The sequence below is a fragment of the Rhinolophus ferrumequinum genome, chromosome 8, assembly GCF_004115265.2.
Source record: "Rhinolophus ferrumequinum isolate MPI-CBG mRhiFer1 chromosome 8, mRhiFer1_v1.p, whole genome shotgun sequence".
In the NCBI taxonomy this organism is placed as follows: domain Eukaryota; kingdom Metazoa; phylum Chordata; class Mammalia; order Chiroptera; family Rhinolophidae; genus Rhinolophus; species Rhinolophus ferrumequinum.
This window is the reverse complement of record NC_046291.1, coordinates 33,523,465-33,541,403: the sequence shown is the minus strand read 5'-3', so window position 1 is coordinate 33,541,403 and position 17,939 is coordinate 33,523,465. Positions and strand designations below refer to the sequence as shown.

At 36.4% G+C, this 17,939-nt stretch overlaps 1 protein-coding gene across 4 annotated transcripts in view; it reads right to left on the bottom strand.

The window, feature by feature from the left end:
- ANKRD44 (ankyrin repeat domain 44) overlaps positions 1 to 17,939 on the bottom strand; it is a 288,736-nt gene that overhangs the window by 4,759 nt on the left and 266,038 nt on the right. For all 4 annotated transcript variants that reach the window (XM_033112215.1, XM_033112213.1, XM_033112214.1 and 1 more), the window contains exons 22-27: positions 15,479 to 15,566; positions 7,321 to 7,404; positions 5,905 to 6,050; positions 5,338 to 5,420; positions 3,237 to 3,319; positions 2,097 to 2,188 (exon numbers count right to left, since the gene is read on the bottom strand). In XM_033112215.1, the coding sequence (XP_032968106.1) occupies positions 2,097 to 2,188; positions 3,237 to 3,319; positions 5,338 to 5,420; positions 5,905 to 6,050; positions 7,321 to 7,404; positions 15,479 to 15,566 (576 nt within the window). The remainder of the gene's footprint in view (positions 1 to 2,096; positions 2,189 to 3,236; positions 3,320 to 5,337; positions 5,421 to 5,904; positions 6,051 to 7,320; positions 7,405 to 15,478; positions 15,567 to 17,939) is intronic.

Below are 17,939 nucleotides of genomic sequence, written 5' to 3'. Positions count from 1 at the left end.
TCGTGTGTCAGATTAGAAAAGATAATAAAACTCAGATGTCTGTAAAAGTGAGTCATGCAGCTTTGTCACTTTATATACAGAGGATGCCAAAACAAACATATACACATTTTAAGAAAGGACAAAATTGTATTAAAATTGTAATAATACTATATACCGGTAACAAAAGATGAATACCAGTCATGTTTGACTTCTGCAATTACAAGAAGTACTCAAAGTGGTAACCACCAGTGTAATTTTAATACAGATTTTTCTTTTCTTAAAATGTGTATACCTTTTTTTGGCACCCTCTGTATATACTTCATATAAGTATACACCAATTAACTGGTTTTAGAGAAATGGAATTATTTGAGTAGAGACATAGGAAGGCACCGGTTGTTTGTAATTAAAAGTGTGCTATCATTTTAAAGAAACTTAACAGAATTGTTAAAAATAGCAACACTGCCAACCAAAATGCTCAATTCTAAACATAACAGATGTGGGAAAATTGCTATGGTTGACAAAGAGTTGTGTCATTCTCTCCCGTTTAGATTTGATGGGTCCAGTCCAGAAGGGAAAACTAGCTGGATGCATGAAACAGGTGCCGTGGGGAGATAAAATTACATTCTTTGCTGTATTTATTACCTTGATTCTACTGCTCTGAAAGGGTCAGCCTGTCCTCTCTGCTGTCCGAAGTTCCTACGACTACTCACTCATTTATTCAGAGGAACTGACTCAATAAAACGTAACTTTTTGTTGTTTTGTTTAGGAGCACTTGACCCCATTTCTGCTTCCCCTTCACCCTCCTTCACAGATTATTCCTTCACTGGTATAAAAAGAAATAAGAATGGACAGGTATGTGAACATTCTATTCCTCAAATGTCTGTGATGAGTAAAAGGATGATGATTGTAGTGTTGGACAAAATTGCCCCAAATGTTCCCAGGCCTTTGGGAGGTCGCCAAGGTCCGAGACAGGCCCAAGGTCCCTATTGGCTGGATGAGCCTCAGTTGTCTCAGATTTACATCAGAGAAGCACAACTAATGTATTCTGATCTCTTTAGTCATTTTGGAGAAAAACTATGGGCCTGTGCACACCAACCCTAAGGTATATATTAGTGATAAGGGAGTGAGGGAAGGTGAGGAGGGAACACAAAGCAGATGGAGGAATAGAGAACTTTCTGCGCCTCCTACATGAATCCAGTTGGGGACAGAGCAGGGTACATGCTAGGATAAATGGGGCTGCAAAACCAAACTAATAGGAGTTAGCTAATGATGCCACGTGGCTGCTTACGTCTGAGAAACAGGCATGACCTGCCAATTCCAATACCTGCAGTAAGCAGTTAATTGAGTTACGTTAATACATTTTATTATAACACTTTAATCAAATGCCACAATTAGTGCCACATTGAAAAAACTACCTAATCCATAAATATCCAGAAGTTCCTCTTTTGCTCCCCAAGGTTAATAGGCATTGTGCTTAAAATGGCAATTTAATACAATTCTAGTGTTCATTAGCTTTCGAAATTTCTTAGGAAGCAGAGTAGAAGGCTTCTGTTAAGAGTTAGTTCATTTAGAAAAGGAATGTCATACAGATCAGGAGAAGTTTCGAGCCTAGACATTAATTTAAAAGTTTTATCCATGTTCCCCAAATATCCATACTGGGAATATGAGTTCTGATCTCTTCTTTGAAAAAAAAAAAAAAAGAAAAAAAAGGTTTGATCTCAGAATGAACTGAAATACAAAGACCTGGTTTTCATTTGAGCCCTTGAGCATGCACTAATGAAGTGTAATCCCTAACTCTTCAGCGTATGCGATCAGAATTGCGAATGCCACCTTGAAAGCTTTTTAGCGTGTCTAAAATATTTTAATCACCACGCTGAGGAGTCAGAGACCAGCTGCTGACATTACATGCACAATGGAAGGCACTGGTGGTCTACAGATAGACTCTGTATTTTACAAAGACAGACAGGACAAATTATCCTTGTTTGATTTCTCACACACAGGGAACTTCCAAGGGAGAGAGAATTCCTACTGCCTTTTTAACCAGCTCCTATATGTCTCATTTCCTCTGGGTTCACAACATAGGGAATGTACCTGCAGGCATTGCTTTTTCCACTTACCGTTTTCATCTACAGCGAGGACACAGGCCCCTTTGGCCAGCAGCTCTTCAACTACTACCTTTAAGCCATTGCGTGCAGCAACGTGGAGGGGTCTGCAAAAAGAACACGGAGCATCAGCTGTGATATATATGTGTGTGACAATGTGTCATTTGGGTAGCCTGTGTTGATAAAAGGAAGGAAATACTTAAGAATCTGTAAATAGTATCTGAATGCTTAGACTTTTAAAAAAAGGGATTTGTTGACCAGATCTTTCCCAGGCGCTAATAATGATTCAACTGTTCTCATGTTGTCCCAGAATTCTCTGCAGATACTACAAATACACCACATCTCAAACAACCTCGATGACAGTATGTAGGAAGCCAGAGGAAAAACTCAAGCTCTGGTGTGTTTTCTAGAAGCTTCCTTACCCTTCATATCTACTCCAGTATTTGAATCACTGTTTTATACAGTTAATCAATATGACTAGTTAATATCACCCAGATATATAATCTCAAACCTCAAACCTATTACTAAATGCACTAAATTATACTTTACTGAATTTAAAATATCTTAAAGAATAATGTCAAACCCAGTATATTCTGCTATATATTACTTAAGAATCTTAATGAAAAAAAATCTAATATTCCTTTGCCCTTAAAACAAATGCCTAATTTCCTAAAATAGAAAATAAAGCAGCTTTTAGATCTTTCACACTGAGGATGACACTGAATTACATTAAAATATAATTAAGACAAATAGCTTAGAAACTCTTCAAATATATTCTGGGAACCTGATTTATAAAACTCATTTTTTTTAGTAAGAATACATAATGCTAACACATTTATACAAGTAGTTTCCCCAAATATGTCAAACCATAAGATTTTCTAACCATCCACTACGTTTATAATATTATCATAGAAATAAGAGCAAAGAAAAACACAGATCTCACAAATTTCTACGAAGGCATATCAAAATACAGAGTCTAACTAAAAATGTCTAGCTTGGTCCATATTTGTAGGTATGTGACTAAACATGAAGGTCTGTGTCTTTCAGCACTGTGTTTCCGAGCTTGAGCCTGGCCCAAAGCAAACTCTTAATATTCGTTGTCGAATAAATGACTATGAATTTGCATCTGAGTCAAACTTTAGTAGTCACACTTACGTCTGCAGTGCATTATTTTTTGCATTAATAAGGCTCTCATCGTGTATCTTGTCAAGTATTAACAAGGCACATTTTTCATGACCCTGACAAAGAAAAAAAAAAAACGATTAAGAAACACAGGACAGAGACACTGAAAAATTCCAGAAAAATCATTTCATTATGCTTTAAATTTAAAATGAACGTCCTCCACCTAAACACATTTTATAAAGCTATTGCCTGAGTGATTTTTTTTTTCCTTTTAAAAGCAAATAGTTAAAGGGCCCTAGATGCTCCAAGATTCTGAATAAGGTCTACTAGAACTTGGTTCATATAAATTTGACCTGAAACAATAATGTTTCTAAAATAATTTTTAGAATTAATGTCCAGAGACCTGAAACAGATACTAGTTCAGCTAGGTCAGCTGGTAAACAGAATAGAAGTAGGAGTATCCTTCAACATTACTTTTCAAACATAAGTCAAGTCCCATCTCCTTTCTCAAGCCTTCAATGACCACTTCAGTGATCCATCCATCTACCCCTGGAATTCCCATTACTCCTATTATCTGTGTCACTCATCATTTACTGCCCTACATGGTGAAAGGACTCTTTTTCAAGTAAGCTCATTTATTTCTTCCTCAACCAAGGGAAATTATCTCTGCATTTTATCACAACAGATGGTTGCTCACTTAAAAAAATCAATTGATAAGTCAGAGACCCTTTCGTGATTTCAGGCTTCCGCCCTGTTAAGGGGTCATGGCTTCCTAAGCCCTTGTTCCTCACAGTGTGGCCTGCAGAGGGGCAGCATCGGCATCCCCTGGGAGTTAGGAATGTTGCATCTCAGGCTCCACTCCAGAGCTACCAGAGTCAGAAGATGCATTTTAACAGGATCTTCAGGTGATTCCATGGCATAATAAAGTTTGAATAGCATTACACTTCTATTCATGAAAACTACACCTTGAAGTAAACTTCATGAAACTGAGCACTTTCTGTGGTTTCCATGAGCTTCCCAGAACATGAAGTGTGAAAACGCAAGCAATGAAAGGAAGAGCAGAGACTTCTCGTACCACTGGGTATAGATGACACCTGTAATACTGTAACTGTATTGAAATAAACCACCATCACCGGTGTCAAGTGGCGTCAGACTCTAACGCCTTGTAAGAGAGACTCTTAAACACAACTTTAGAAATGTCCATGGAGGTTCCATTCTGATGCACTGCTGATGGAGTGTTAATAGCTGTGACTTTATTGCAGGGTAATTTGCTCTTCAAAATGTTCACAGCCTCAGAGTCAATAGTTCACATTTAGGAATCTATTTTAAAGGAATGAGTAAGGATTCCTAAAGAAAGATTTCTCCACAAATATTATTTACAGTAGCTTATATCTGAAAACAAACAAATGTCTAACAATAGGGATGGGTTGAACAAAGGATGGCATGTTTCTAAAGTAGACTATCACACAGCTTCTAAAACACTATAATATGTCTAAAAGAAAGATATTCAAAATATGTGATTCAGTAACAAAAGCAGGTTATAAAGTAGTATGATCCCACTTTTATAAAGTCATACTTTTATACATATTTATTTTTTATGGAAGCAAGGACCTTGAACTACAGGTGAACACAAAGCTATTAGAAACAAAACAAAACAAAAACTAAGTGCAGCCCTTGCATGGAACTAGACACCAGGAAAAAGGAGAGGGTAGACATGTACATGCACATGTTTATTTGCCTCACAGGAGAGTATTTTTTTGTCTGTGTTATTACAATGCCTTCAAATGGAACAAAATGAAAACAAGTAAAACTGCTTATATTTCAGAAGCCAGGTCTTAACTTGTGTTTAAAACCAAAACGAGGTTCCACAACCATGGAGACAGATGCAGTGGCAGCATCAGTCAGACTGCAGCAAGGATGCAAGTGGCAAATGCCATGAAAAGCAGATCCCCATCAACTCCTGTCTGGGTCCGCCCTTTGCCTCTCCCCCTTTGATTCGGTTTAGAGTTGACAACATCCTGGGAAAATGTACGTCTGAATTAAGAGCCATGATACACACTTCTGAGATAGATAGAATGTAAGTGTCATAATTATTATAACACTAAATAACAGTGACTCAAATTCATTTACATACTTTACTACAAGCCAAATGTAAGGGTGTGTTCAAGTCTTTATCCTTTACAGTCAGATCAGCCTGGGCACCATTCACCAAAACATCTATAGAAAAAGCCAAAAGAGAATTACTCAGACTACGTGCCAATTACATGCATTTTGAAGAAGCTGCTACAGAAACAATAACTTTTAAATTAGCACAGCTCACATAATATTTAATGTTTTTCATGAAAAAAGGAGTAATTTATTGCCCTACTTGTTCTATCCAAATCCAAGGTCTATAGGCATTAATGTTAATTGTCTTTACAGTTTCGTTATTTCCAGATAAAACGATTCTGTTGTTATATTTGGCTTCTAAATGTCAAGACATTTCACTGCAGAAAGGTTGGCTCACTTTGATAGGTCCATCAACAATCAAGTAACAGGGGACTGCAGACAATTAGCAAGTAGAATCTGGTGGCTTAAATAAAACATTTGTGTGGTTTTTTTTTTTTACATGTACATGCCAAAAAGGTAACTGATTTCTCGATTTTCCGTTCCTTTGGTTTTGGAGAAGCATACATGTGCAGTCCACGCATCAAGCACATACCCACAGCGCCCGCCTGCCCATTCTCAGCAGCCATCATCAGTGCTGTTTTCCCCGAATTGTCTGCTGTGTTCACTTGAGCGTTGTGTCTCAGAAGTAGCTGCAAGCACTCCACGTGATCAGCAAATGCTGCTGCATGAAGCGGTGTCCTAGCAATGTAAAACAAGCATGATTTAACTTCCTTTAAACTTAACACACTCTCTTTCTGTAAATGCCTGAGAAACACGTGCATGGTGTTGTCGTAGGGATTTCAAACTTCTCAGTATATAGAGACAATGATCAGGTCTCCTTTAAAGGCCATTCAGGGTGGGCACTAGGGTGTCACCTACGTGGAGGGCAGAGGTGGTGGCTTTAGTAATTAAATTAGCATCTTTTTCTCCAGTTTTTAAAATTAGTTTCAGGCGTACAAAGCAGCGTAATAGTTAGACATTCACACCCCTCACAAAGTGGTAATGCCCCTCCCTCAAACTACTACCCCTCTGACATCGTATATAGCTGTGACAATTCCACTGACCATCTTCCTTATGCTGTACTCCACGTCCCGTGACTACATATATATTTAATCGTAGTTGACATTCCGTATTATTAGACTGTGTAGATGCACGACCAATGCACTGTACACCTGAAATTAGCATCTTTACTGACCCTTTTAATCTTGAATTCCAGTGACTTCTCTCTCATCTTTGATAAAGATACGTTCAAAAGTAAGCCTTAAAATTGTAGAAAATTGGCTATTTAAATTTTTTTAAGAGCCCACCTCATCTAATGTGGATAGCTGATTCCTTTGGAAGGAAAATTTGGCATTATTTGTCAAAATTAAAAACTACTGACCTTTTAACAAAGTAATTCTACTTCCAGGACTTTATCTCCTAGATATACTTGGTCATAGGAACTGATACATACAGTAGTAGACTGTTCATGGCACCACTCTTTGAAATAGCAAAATATTGGAAACAACCTAAATGTCCTTCAACAGAGGGCAGGGTGATTATATTATAACATATCTGTTCAAATGAATAATATGAAGCTTTAACAAGAAAATGGTAATCTTTATGTTCTAGTATGGAAAGATCTCCAAGACATGCTAAAAGATGAGCATTGCTATAGAATACTTCTATTTGCATAAAAGGAATATTAGTATACATATTTTTATATATGTTTATAGTCATGTGTAGAAAATATTTGGGAGAACATAAAAATTTGAAAAGAACAGTTTAAAGTGGCTTCCTCAGTAGAAGAGGCTGGGGCTTCTGGGCTAAGAGGAACATTTCTTTTAATTATATATTCTTTATAATATTTAAATTTTTAAAACCATGCTTATATATTACTTTTTCAATGGGAAAAAAAAAAAAGATGTTTGGCTACTCTGAAACCACAAAACAGAGACTAAGATTCATCACAAAAAGAGGCATCACTTACCTGCCTTTGTCATCTCTACAATTGACAATACTGGAATCTATGGCTCCAAGTAACAATGATGCACAATTCTCATGATCATTTATTCTAAAATGAAAATGGATTTTAAATTTAAAAATTTTGCTAGTAAAAAAATTATATATCCCCTCCTACTCCATCCCCCTATGCACTATATATTTAACAATCTGATACATTAAAAAAAACTTATGCAAATATCTGTAACCTATGTTCTGTTGAAATGTTTAAAGAAGACAATTTAGGTGATACAAACAAACTTAACTTATTTAATACTACATGAATCAGGCAGTTGCCACTCTCAAGATTTTGATTCAGGAAGTGTTACAGTTTGTTTATATCACCTAAAATGTCTTCTTTACATTTTAACAGTTTTGGCAACAAGGATAGGAAACTGACTGCTAAAGGTTGAGGGACAAGGTTTCGGCAAGGTATCCACTGAAATTTTTGAATTCACCAAAGATGGTAAGTCACTCGTGGATTTGAATGCTACTCTCTTGTGTGCAGCTCTCAGATCCAAACACATTTTATCCAAATTTTTTTTAAGGAAAGAGGTTTATTAATGTTCCCAGAAAGGTTTTGGGATCCTTAAAAGATTCTGGGACAGTTACATTGGGACTCCACAGTAGGTGGCAGCCACTGATGGACTAACAGGGACTTCTAGAAGTAAAGTAAGGCAAAAATTCAAACTGTTTTGACCAACAGAACATCAAAATCTAAGTGGGCACAGTCAGATCACTAAAAGCCATAGGGTATCTGCCACTATAAAGAAATCTTGTGAAAGGAATAATAGATTTATTGTTGATGGGAATCTTGGAAGCCAAAGCTGAAAAATTAGAGGGTATTGGTTGAGCACTTAAAACCTGTTAGAATGCTTGCACACCTAAATCTAAGACTCCTGTGCTAAGATAAATTGGTCATGAGACAAGTTAAATTGACACCAGGTCACCCAGCAACCTTAAGAAAATGTCCATGTAATGGGGTAGACTATGAAACATCACAAAATCCCCAACCCACAACCACATTCCTCTCAAGTATTATTTGGCTCCGAGAGACTCAATGCTTAACTTGAGCATTAGCTTAGAAATGGTATTCTCAAGTTTGAAAGAACTGAGCATTCCACCTTCCAGGAAACCTCCTTATTTTATGTCTAAGAACTTTGGTCCTGGAAGCTGTATGTATCTATAAAAACGGCAAAAAAATCTTACTAAGACAACCTAGAATTACAATGGCCATTACGGGGAATGTTGCAATTAGATAATATTGTTCATTTAAGAAGAATACTTGAAAGCAAGGGTTCCCAAATCAACAAACAGAATCGAATATCTATTTTATCGGTATGCAGAAGTCTCCAAAAGGCTTCACAATTCCAAAATAATTTCATCGAAAGATTGACCGCAAAAGACTAATGAAAAATTAACAAAGATTTTAAGACTAATGTCTCCTACTACTCCGTCTCTATCCTCCTTTAGCTGAGTACTCAGAGTCAACTAATCCTATATCTGAATTGCCTTTCCACTCTGAAGTGACTATAAGACCATAAACAAAGTTCTTCTCAAAGCCACAGCTCCAAGTCCAGAAACCTAAATCACAGCTCCAAGTCCAGAATCCTAAATCAACACCTGAGCCTCTGCTGTTGTACCTTCACAGGGGGTCCATCATCAAGACACTAGCCCAGAAATCACTGTCTCACCTGCAGTTAACCAAAACACTGGAAAAATAATGATCCTTGAAGGTTGTGTGCAACTAGAACATCTCCAAATCTACCTGAAGAGGAGGAACCCTATATGGGCCCCTCCCAGGATTGACAAGACTTTGAGGGATTCTCCAGTAAACTGCCAGTAGTGCCCTTAAACAGCTATGAGGAAACTAAAATTAAATTAATGGAAAAACGTTGTCAAATGCTGGTAGATACTGAAACTATAAACATGACTCATTCCGATGTTTACAGATGGGAAAAATGGCAGAAGCTGACAAAAGGTGAGAATTCTGACTAGAGTCACCTCTTCCTGATCTCTCTACTTCCCATCAAGAAAGGAAGGTAAAATTTCAGATTATCCCTTCCTTTCCAAATTCAGACTCTTGTGAATTTAGTTTTGGAGTACCCATTGTTTACTGATCCTTTTCTGTCCCAGGGGCAGCTATTGCTGCCCTTAAAAAAAAAAAAAATTAACAGTTATTTTCTCTTAATGAGATATAAACATATAACATTATATTAGTTTCAGGTGTACATGATTTGATATTTGTATATATTGTGAAATGATCCCTACACAAGTCTAGTTAACATCTACCATACAGTTACAAATTTTTTTCTTGTGATGAGAACTTTTAAGATTTACTCTGTTAGCAACTTTCAAATATACAATACAGTATTATTATCTATAATCACCATACTGTACATTAGCTATTGCCTTCTTGTTTGTCCTAATCCTTCTTTCTTTTGGTTATCTTTGGGAGTGGCTCTGGATCGTGGAATGGTAGTGTCTTTTGTACCCTCTTTGGGGACACCTCTGGCACCCATGAGGTTGTTCAATACTGCCAGGAATATCTACTGTTTGTCCTGGCTGAAACTTGACAAGATATTTGAAGGGGGTTTTTAAAAAAGTAGCTCTATGGTCAGAAATTGGCCAAATTGGAAGTTGATATTCAGAGCCTGATTGGAACATTTTTAGGGACTTCTCCCCTTAAGCTAAAATGAAACTATGTACCCACGGAGGGGGGGATGGAGGGAATTTCCAAACTCAAACAGCTCAAAATCTAGAATACAGAAATTTGTTTTATTTCTATCTTAGTTGAAGACCTCCATAATATAAAGAAGCAAGTTGAAGATAATGTAGTTTGATGAGTAGGCCAGAACTTTGATATCATTCAGGTTGTAACCCAGTTCTTTAAGGAATTAAAACAACTATATTTGTTTTACAAATTAAGTCTCTATAAGCACATAAAAGCAGGTGGCTGATTGGCTCATTGGTTAGAGCTCAGTGCTCATAACACCAGGGTCGCTGGTTGGATTCCCACATGGGCCAGTGAGCTGTGCCCTCCACAACTAGATTGAAAAACGACTTGACATGGAGCGGATGGGTCCTGGAAAAACACACTGTGCCCCAATATTCCCCAATAAAAAATTTAAGGGCCGGCCCAGTGGCTCAGGCGGTTAGAGCTCCATGCTTCTAACTCCGAAGGCTGCCGGTTCGATTCCCACATGGGCCAGTGGGCTCTCAACCACAAGGTTGTCAGTTCAACTCCTCGAGTCCCGCAAGGGATGGTGGGCAGTGCCCCCTGCAACTAAGAATTGAACACAGCACCTTCAGCTGAGCTGCAGCTGAGCTCCTGGATGGCTCAGTTGGTTGGAGCGCGTCCTCTCAACCACAAGGTTGCCGGTTCAACTCCTGCAAAGAATGGTGGGCTGAGCCCCCTGCAACTAGCAACAGCAACTGGACTTGGAGCTGAGCTGTGCCCTCCACAACTAAGACTGAAAGGACAACAACTGGACTTGGAAAAAAGGCCTGGAAGTACACACTGTTCTCCAATAAAGTCCTGTTCCCCTTCCCCAATAAAATCTTTAAAAAAAAAAAAAAAAAAGAGAGAGAGAGAAAGTCTATTTGGAAATAGAAGAAAGAAAAATCTTAAAAGTCTTCATCAATATTAGTAAAAAGTGTAACCATCTGAGCAGGTAACCTTAACTTATTCCATCTGCCTGAAATACAATTTGGATCCAACTGTTCTTTTATAAACTAATGAGTTTTGCATTATCATACCTGTTTCATAGCTAAAATTTTAAAACAAAATCTATAAGATCTCTGTTTATGTCTGTCTATAAATTTATGTATGTCTATGAATTATATGTATGTTATAGATATGTGATTTTTTTTTCTACCTCTGGTTGCTAATGCCTAGATTATTTTGTAAAGAGCTCCATTTAATTGGCTTAAAGAAAATTAGGCACTTGTATAAATCAAGTATATTCTCAGAAATATAGAAATTAACCCAAGAGTTTTTCAAGTTCACATGACTTAGGATAATCCTTGGCAAATAAAAGCTACTTTAAGTTTGTTTTAATGTAATTAAAATAGGCATGTCTTCAGACTTATTAGAATTAAACATATAATGTGGAAACACAACTTTTATTCTACTTAGGTTTATTAAAAGTCAAATAAGCTGTTATGTTATCTCTGTTACAGAATTTGTCAGCAAGAAAGATAACTAAGATGATGGTTAGCTGTTTAACATCTCCAAAATTTTCATGAGTAATCTAAACATAATTGTTAAGAACAAGTAAATTAAACAGATGTAAGATAAAAGTCTATAAACGAATATTTCAATGTATGTATGCTTAAAAATAGTTTCCAAAATCTTTCTGGTAACTTGAAAGCTTAAAGTTACATGATAACTCAAATGATGGGTATTCAATGAATATATAGATCATTTTCAAATAAGATAAAACACTGAAACATTAATTACTAAACATAAGTTTATCACTTTTGCCTTCCTTTTATAGAGGAACTAAAGATATTTAAGTCTATTAATAAACATTCTTTGTGCCACATGGAAAAATTTACTATGAGGAAGAATATACTTTTAGCAATTATGAAATGTATTTATAAGTTGCCAATCCACAGAATGCTAGTGTAACAGTCCACAGTTGCTTACTTCTTAGTTTTCACCAGGAATTAAGTTTCTAGGATTAAAAATTCTCATCAATTAAAACTACTTAGAAATAATAAGAGTGAAAGAAAACAACTATGTACGAAAGTAGAATGTGGTTTTTTTGGATAAGGAAAGGTATGAAGGATATATATAGATAGATACATCTATCTATCTATCTATATATATATTTTGTACGAGAAAAGAGAAAGTAATTTTGCTCTAAAGTAAAAAGACTGCTTATTCCAGAATGAGAAAGAGAGGGGAAAAAACAGGACAAAATCTGAATGGAAATTAAAAAAAGTTGTAAAAGGAATCTTGGGAAAGGAATTTTATGTGTGGCCAGACTGGCTAAGATTGGAATAAATTTATTTAAGTTTTTATTCTAAATTTAATATCAAAAGTACACTAGTGCAAAATCAGAATTTGTTTTTTTCTCTGCTAAAACAAAGTTTCCTTAGGTTATTGGTGTGCTCTTAAATAAGAAATTGTAAAGAAAGTTTTTTTAAGTAGTCTGTTTTTTATGTAATCTGCCTGGAAAGCAGAGTTTGTGTCTTGCAAAAATAATTTCCTATGCTTTACTCTGTTTATCAGGTCTTTGATTACTTAAGAAAACCCAGTCTTCTCAATATGAAAAGAGCTCCAGTTTTTTGTTTGTTTTGTTCTGTTTTTTACAATTACGTAACTTTTTATATTTCCTTTGAAGTCTTTCTCACTTTAGTTAAATGGATAACTAAGTGTTGTTTCAGTGACCTATGATCCTGCTTGATTAAGTGTTTTAAAATCTTTGGATATTTTTGACAAACTTCGCAAAAATCAAATTCTAAATGAAGTCTTTTCAATCTTGAACTAATTGGGATTTTCTAGAGGGTCCCTGGAATGTCTCGAAAGATTTGTTCCCTCTCTGTATAAAAATAAATGTCAAATGAATCAAGCTTATTTGATATACTAAATTATAGAGGAAGCATTGTCAAATAAAATGTGATGCTTAATTTTCATAGGTTGTATTTTTATGGGTACAGATTATTAATGTGGTTTTCAGAAATTATATAAAATTCCTAAAAATCTGACATGTCCTGATATAATCTTATCAGTCATAATTCCGGTTACCATCTTAAAATGTTGTGTGCCACAAAAATAACCAAATTTCCTTGTCAATTCCATTACAATGAACTCTCAGCAGATCTTTAACCACGGATATTTTAAAAAGTCTTTTGTCATTTTCAGACAGTTAGTTTTTTTGCAAAAATGAGATTCTTGGAAAGGACCCTATCAAGAACTCTCGACCACCGCCAAACTACAATGTGTCAAATTTTGGGTGCATATTTCACAACTGAAAAAAAGCTCCACCTGACATTTCATCCTGTGAAAACATAGCTGACCTCAGAACCAAATTGCTCAGAAATAGCTGACATTGAGGTAGACTGCTTCCTCCCAAAATGTCAGATCAGGACCATTTCTTTCTATTCCTTCTTCCCTCTCTGACCATTCTTTTTCTAATTTTTACACCATGAAGGTCTTTATGACTCTCTTGTCTGTCTTTTGCCTTGCGCTGGCGTAAATAGTGCCATTTTTACATATCTCCGGCCATTGCAAAGAGGGGTAATCCAGCCTCCAATTGACTATTGGATTTGCCACGGTGCTGGTGATCCTGTAGTTCTGCCTGTCACAAACTGCTCCCTGATTTTTAATGCCTCAGTTTCTCTGGAACAAGCTCACTGGAAAAACACTTCTGGGGGACTGAAGACATTACACAAACAGAACAACTGGTTTTAAAAATCTCTCCTCTTCAGGATCATTTCTTGACTTATGTGATTCTAGCTGGTTTGTTTCATGGGGATCCTGGCTCAGAAGCACCCTGCAAATCTTAAGAACATTTCTACCGTTATTAATGATAATAATCTTCTTGGTCTGTTGTGTGTTCTCTCAAGGATTGTAGATGTGTGTACATAACCATCAGCCAGCTAACAAATGGTCTCCTTTCAACTGGACTGATGAACTTGACATCATCTCCTGTGAAATATATATACTGACACCCAAAGAGGAAATGGTAACTGAGAATAACTGCAACACTATCTTTCACCAAACCTCTTGCTTGGCCAGAAGTTGATCAAAAGGGTGGTGGTGGTGGTGGTGGCCGGGGGGGCGGGGGGGATTGTCAAATTGATCACACATTAGCATTTACCTGGTAGGCCATCACTACTGTTCTTGGGAAACCACATCAGCAAAACAAAACTTTTCAGTTTCATGTTCTTGTAAATGTTCCATCGGCCCAGAAGTCAGACCATCTAGGTAACCAACCCGTGATCGGCAAGCACACGGGTGATTGCCCCGTTCCTATGGTAACTGAAATAAGCCCAGATATTTAACCCCAGCCATTCAGATATTCTTATTCCTTCCATTCCTTTTTCTCTACTCTTTATCCTGTAAAAGCTTCCTGCCTTCTGCCCCACTTTGCAGTTCTCTGAATTCTTTTTTTTTTTTTTTAATTTATTTTTAATTTATTGGGGTGACAATTGTTAGTAGAATTACATAGATTTCAGTTGTGCAATTCTGTATCACATCATCCATAAATCACACATCTCTCTGAATTCTTGAGAGTGGAGATCGCCTGCTTCTTGAAGTGTTAAATAGTTTTTGGGTTTTTTTTTTTTAATCTCCTAAATTGTCTTCTTTAATCATTTAACAGTTCTAATGGCATACAATCTGTAATCCTAGAATTTCTTCAGGAACCTTACATCCAGGAAGGAGTTTACTGCATACCATTTATACAAAGCATCATCGTAGGTGTTTTGGGGATATGAAAGTGAAAAAACAAACAACCGTGGTTCCTTCAGATTTACAATCACTCCTACACTTTATTGATCCATTTTAAGCCTCTGATATCTTTCCAATCAAATGAACAAGCTTCATGTGAAGTTCAGAGATCAGGCATAGGCAAAGCACTCCCAAGTCTTAGGCCCCCAGGCTGACCATGGTTCCCAGCTGAACACCAGCGCCAGCTGGTCTGGAGTCTGAACAATGGTTCATACTATATTAGAGCAAAAATTACATTTCCCCAAAAAAGAACTTATGACTTATGAAGAATGGAGAATTACAATATATGAAAAGTCTTCCTGGTAGAAAATGTCTTTTCTAATCATTGAAAGGCATATTGTTCCTAGCTCCAACTTATTTTTAGAATTTGGCAGACAAATGGGAAGAAGATCTGAAGAGCCCTTCACATGGTGTGCAATGTGTCTCCCGGTCCACCTCTTGATATACTTTTCCTAAGGTAGTATGTTAGCCTCTGTGGAATTGTGGCCATCCACAAAAAGCTCCTGGAAAATCATTAACATTAGGGACCATACTTTGCTATCAGACCTATTTGCCTTTAGCAGAAAAATGGAACACATTGGTCTTATCTGTAATGTAAAAGCTTTTTCCTTCTCTAAAAAGCAATTTCCCTATGTGCAGTAAAAGAATTAATGCAACACCATTAGCTTCCAGCATTTCTACTTACATTGCACAGTGCAGTGGAGTAAAGGGATTGCCGATAAATTTGCGAAAACATTTTTGCTCCAAAAGTACCTCTATACAGTTTTCGTTACCTGCAAGGAATCAAAAGAATTTAGGAAATTTCCAAGAAAGAAATTTTGTTAAACACAATCAATTTTTGTCATTAAGCACTGAATTCTGGCTAATGAATTTTCCTGAATTGGATGAATATTCATTCTCTATGGAATAAATCCACAAAATGCCAAAATGTTATTAACTATGCTCACAGATGTTCCAAGACATAATGAATAAATAAAACAATAAAGGCCATATGGTTTGGTGGAGGGAAACAGACAGAGAAGTGACCTCATTTGCAAACAGAATAGATTCTATGTTACTCTCAGCTTTTGATAGATGCCTAACATTAAGTATGCCTCAGTTTGCCCATATTTATAGTAGGAAATTTCTCTTTCACCCATATGAATAGGTTAGCTTATATTTATGCACCCTAGTGAAGGAGAAAGATGTGATTGATAGAAAATAGATCTGAGATAATGCAGGTAAAAGGACTTTGATGTAAAATACAATATAAGTATTTAAAATAGCACCAAGACCAGTTCCTGGCATATATATGCCCAATAAGTATTTTTGTTTTAAAAGTAGATGACTGAATGTGAGGAATTATTTTCAACAAAATGACAAGTAGTTTCCAAATCAACTGAATTTAAGTAAGGCCCCAGCTCTGCTAGCTTACCTGTTATGTTATCTAAGGCAAATTACTTCAGATTTGTGAGCCTCAATTTCTCATGTATGAAAAAATTGGACAAGGAATATTGCCCTACCAATGTCACAGGATGACAGGAGCTTTACTTGGTAAAGCACCAGGACGTGGTTTGTGAAGTAATGGACAATTGTTAAGGCAAGAAGGCAAAGCTTTTTGGCTGCGGAATACAGACTGTTATCCTGGAACCTCTTGGGTGAACTCAGTGCTAAATTAGAGTTATTTTACGATCTACCTTAGAATAATGTAGAATGGACAAAATTTGTAAGTATTAAAACACAAATCAAATCTTTCTTTCACCTATAAAAAGAAAAAGTGAAACCGCTTTTAGGAGTATTAAGAAACATATGAAGTAATAAATATTAAAATCCCCCAAATTGATGCAAGTTTTACTATTTAGCTTTCCATCTAGTATATCCGATCCTCACTCAAACAGTCCCAGACACTTCAACCCTCTCTATTAGTATCCATTCCTCTAAAGGATTTAGCTTAGGAAGCATCTACACATACCATTCCTTGGAGACTATCTGAATCTCAACCTAAGGGTCTGTGTGGATAGGACTGGAGGTCCTTGAACGAGTTTCAGTATTTCAAAGTAAAGGGGATTCTGGGAAGATGGAGCTTGAAACTTGGACCTGGAAGAAGACTGCACTAGAATTGCTTATGAAAGAACTGCTCTTCTTTCCCTGATTACACCCGAAGAGGCCTAAGAATGGAGAGAGACATGCCATTCTCTCCACCCTCACCCCATTCCAGAAGACACGATGTGGTCCGGTGGGTTTGCCACCTGCCATTATAATCAACACTCTTACTTCATCTTCTCCTTCTTGTCAGTTTCCCAGTGCCAGAGAGATCTCACAGCTTGACTCAGATGGGGGTTAGGGAGCCCTCATCCATTAATAGGTTAAACAAAAAAGTCACAATTCTCCAGTGGCAGAGGGAACAAAACCAAGTTCAGCAAGTAGAAACTTTGCTCAGTGAGAGTACTGAGGTCAGAGCCAATGATAAACGGGGACTGTAATTAAAAACAAAATTAAAGGTCTTAAATTAGAGCACCCCAAAAATCTTTCTGGACCTAGTAATCATAGTTTCTGAGTAAAAATTTTAATATAAGAATTGAAAATGGAAAAATAAAATTAGAGAAGTAGAGCAGATAATATGTGGGAAAATATCCATATAAATTTAGGGGTGGGAGACTTAAGCAATACTGGAAACCTTGGTTTCATAAGATAAAGTATGACAGATTCAACTAGATAAAAGCTCAAAATTTGTGCATGAAAAAAATGTCATAAACAAGGAACAAAGACAAATGGTAGACTGAACGAAAACATAGGTAATACACATAACACAGAGATTCATATCTCTAAGACAAGGTGCTCCAACAAACATATGAGAAAGGATAAACAACTCAACAGAAAAAAAAAAAGAGCAATAGATGGAAAAGGTACTTTCCAGAAGAGGAAATGTAAATAAATAAACACACAGGGAAACACAAACTAAAATAATGAGATAACCTTTTTTTGTCCTTCAAATTGACAAAAATAAAAAAAAGTGATATGGGCTGGCAAAGGCTCGGGAAAATAGTAAGTTATACAAGTACACATGTTTGGTGGAATACTAAATTATGATATACTTTTTACAAAGTAACGTGGTATAATTTATTAAATTTAAAAAATATACATGCCCTCTAGCAATAATTTCACTA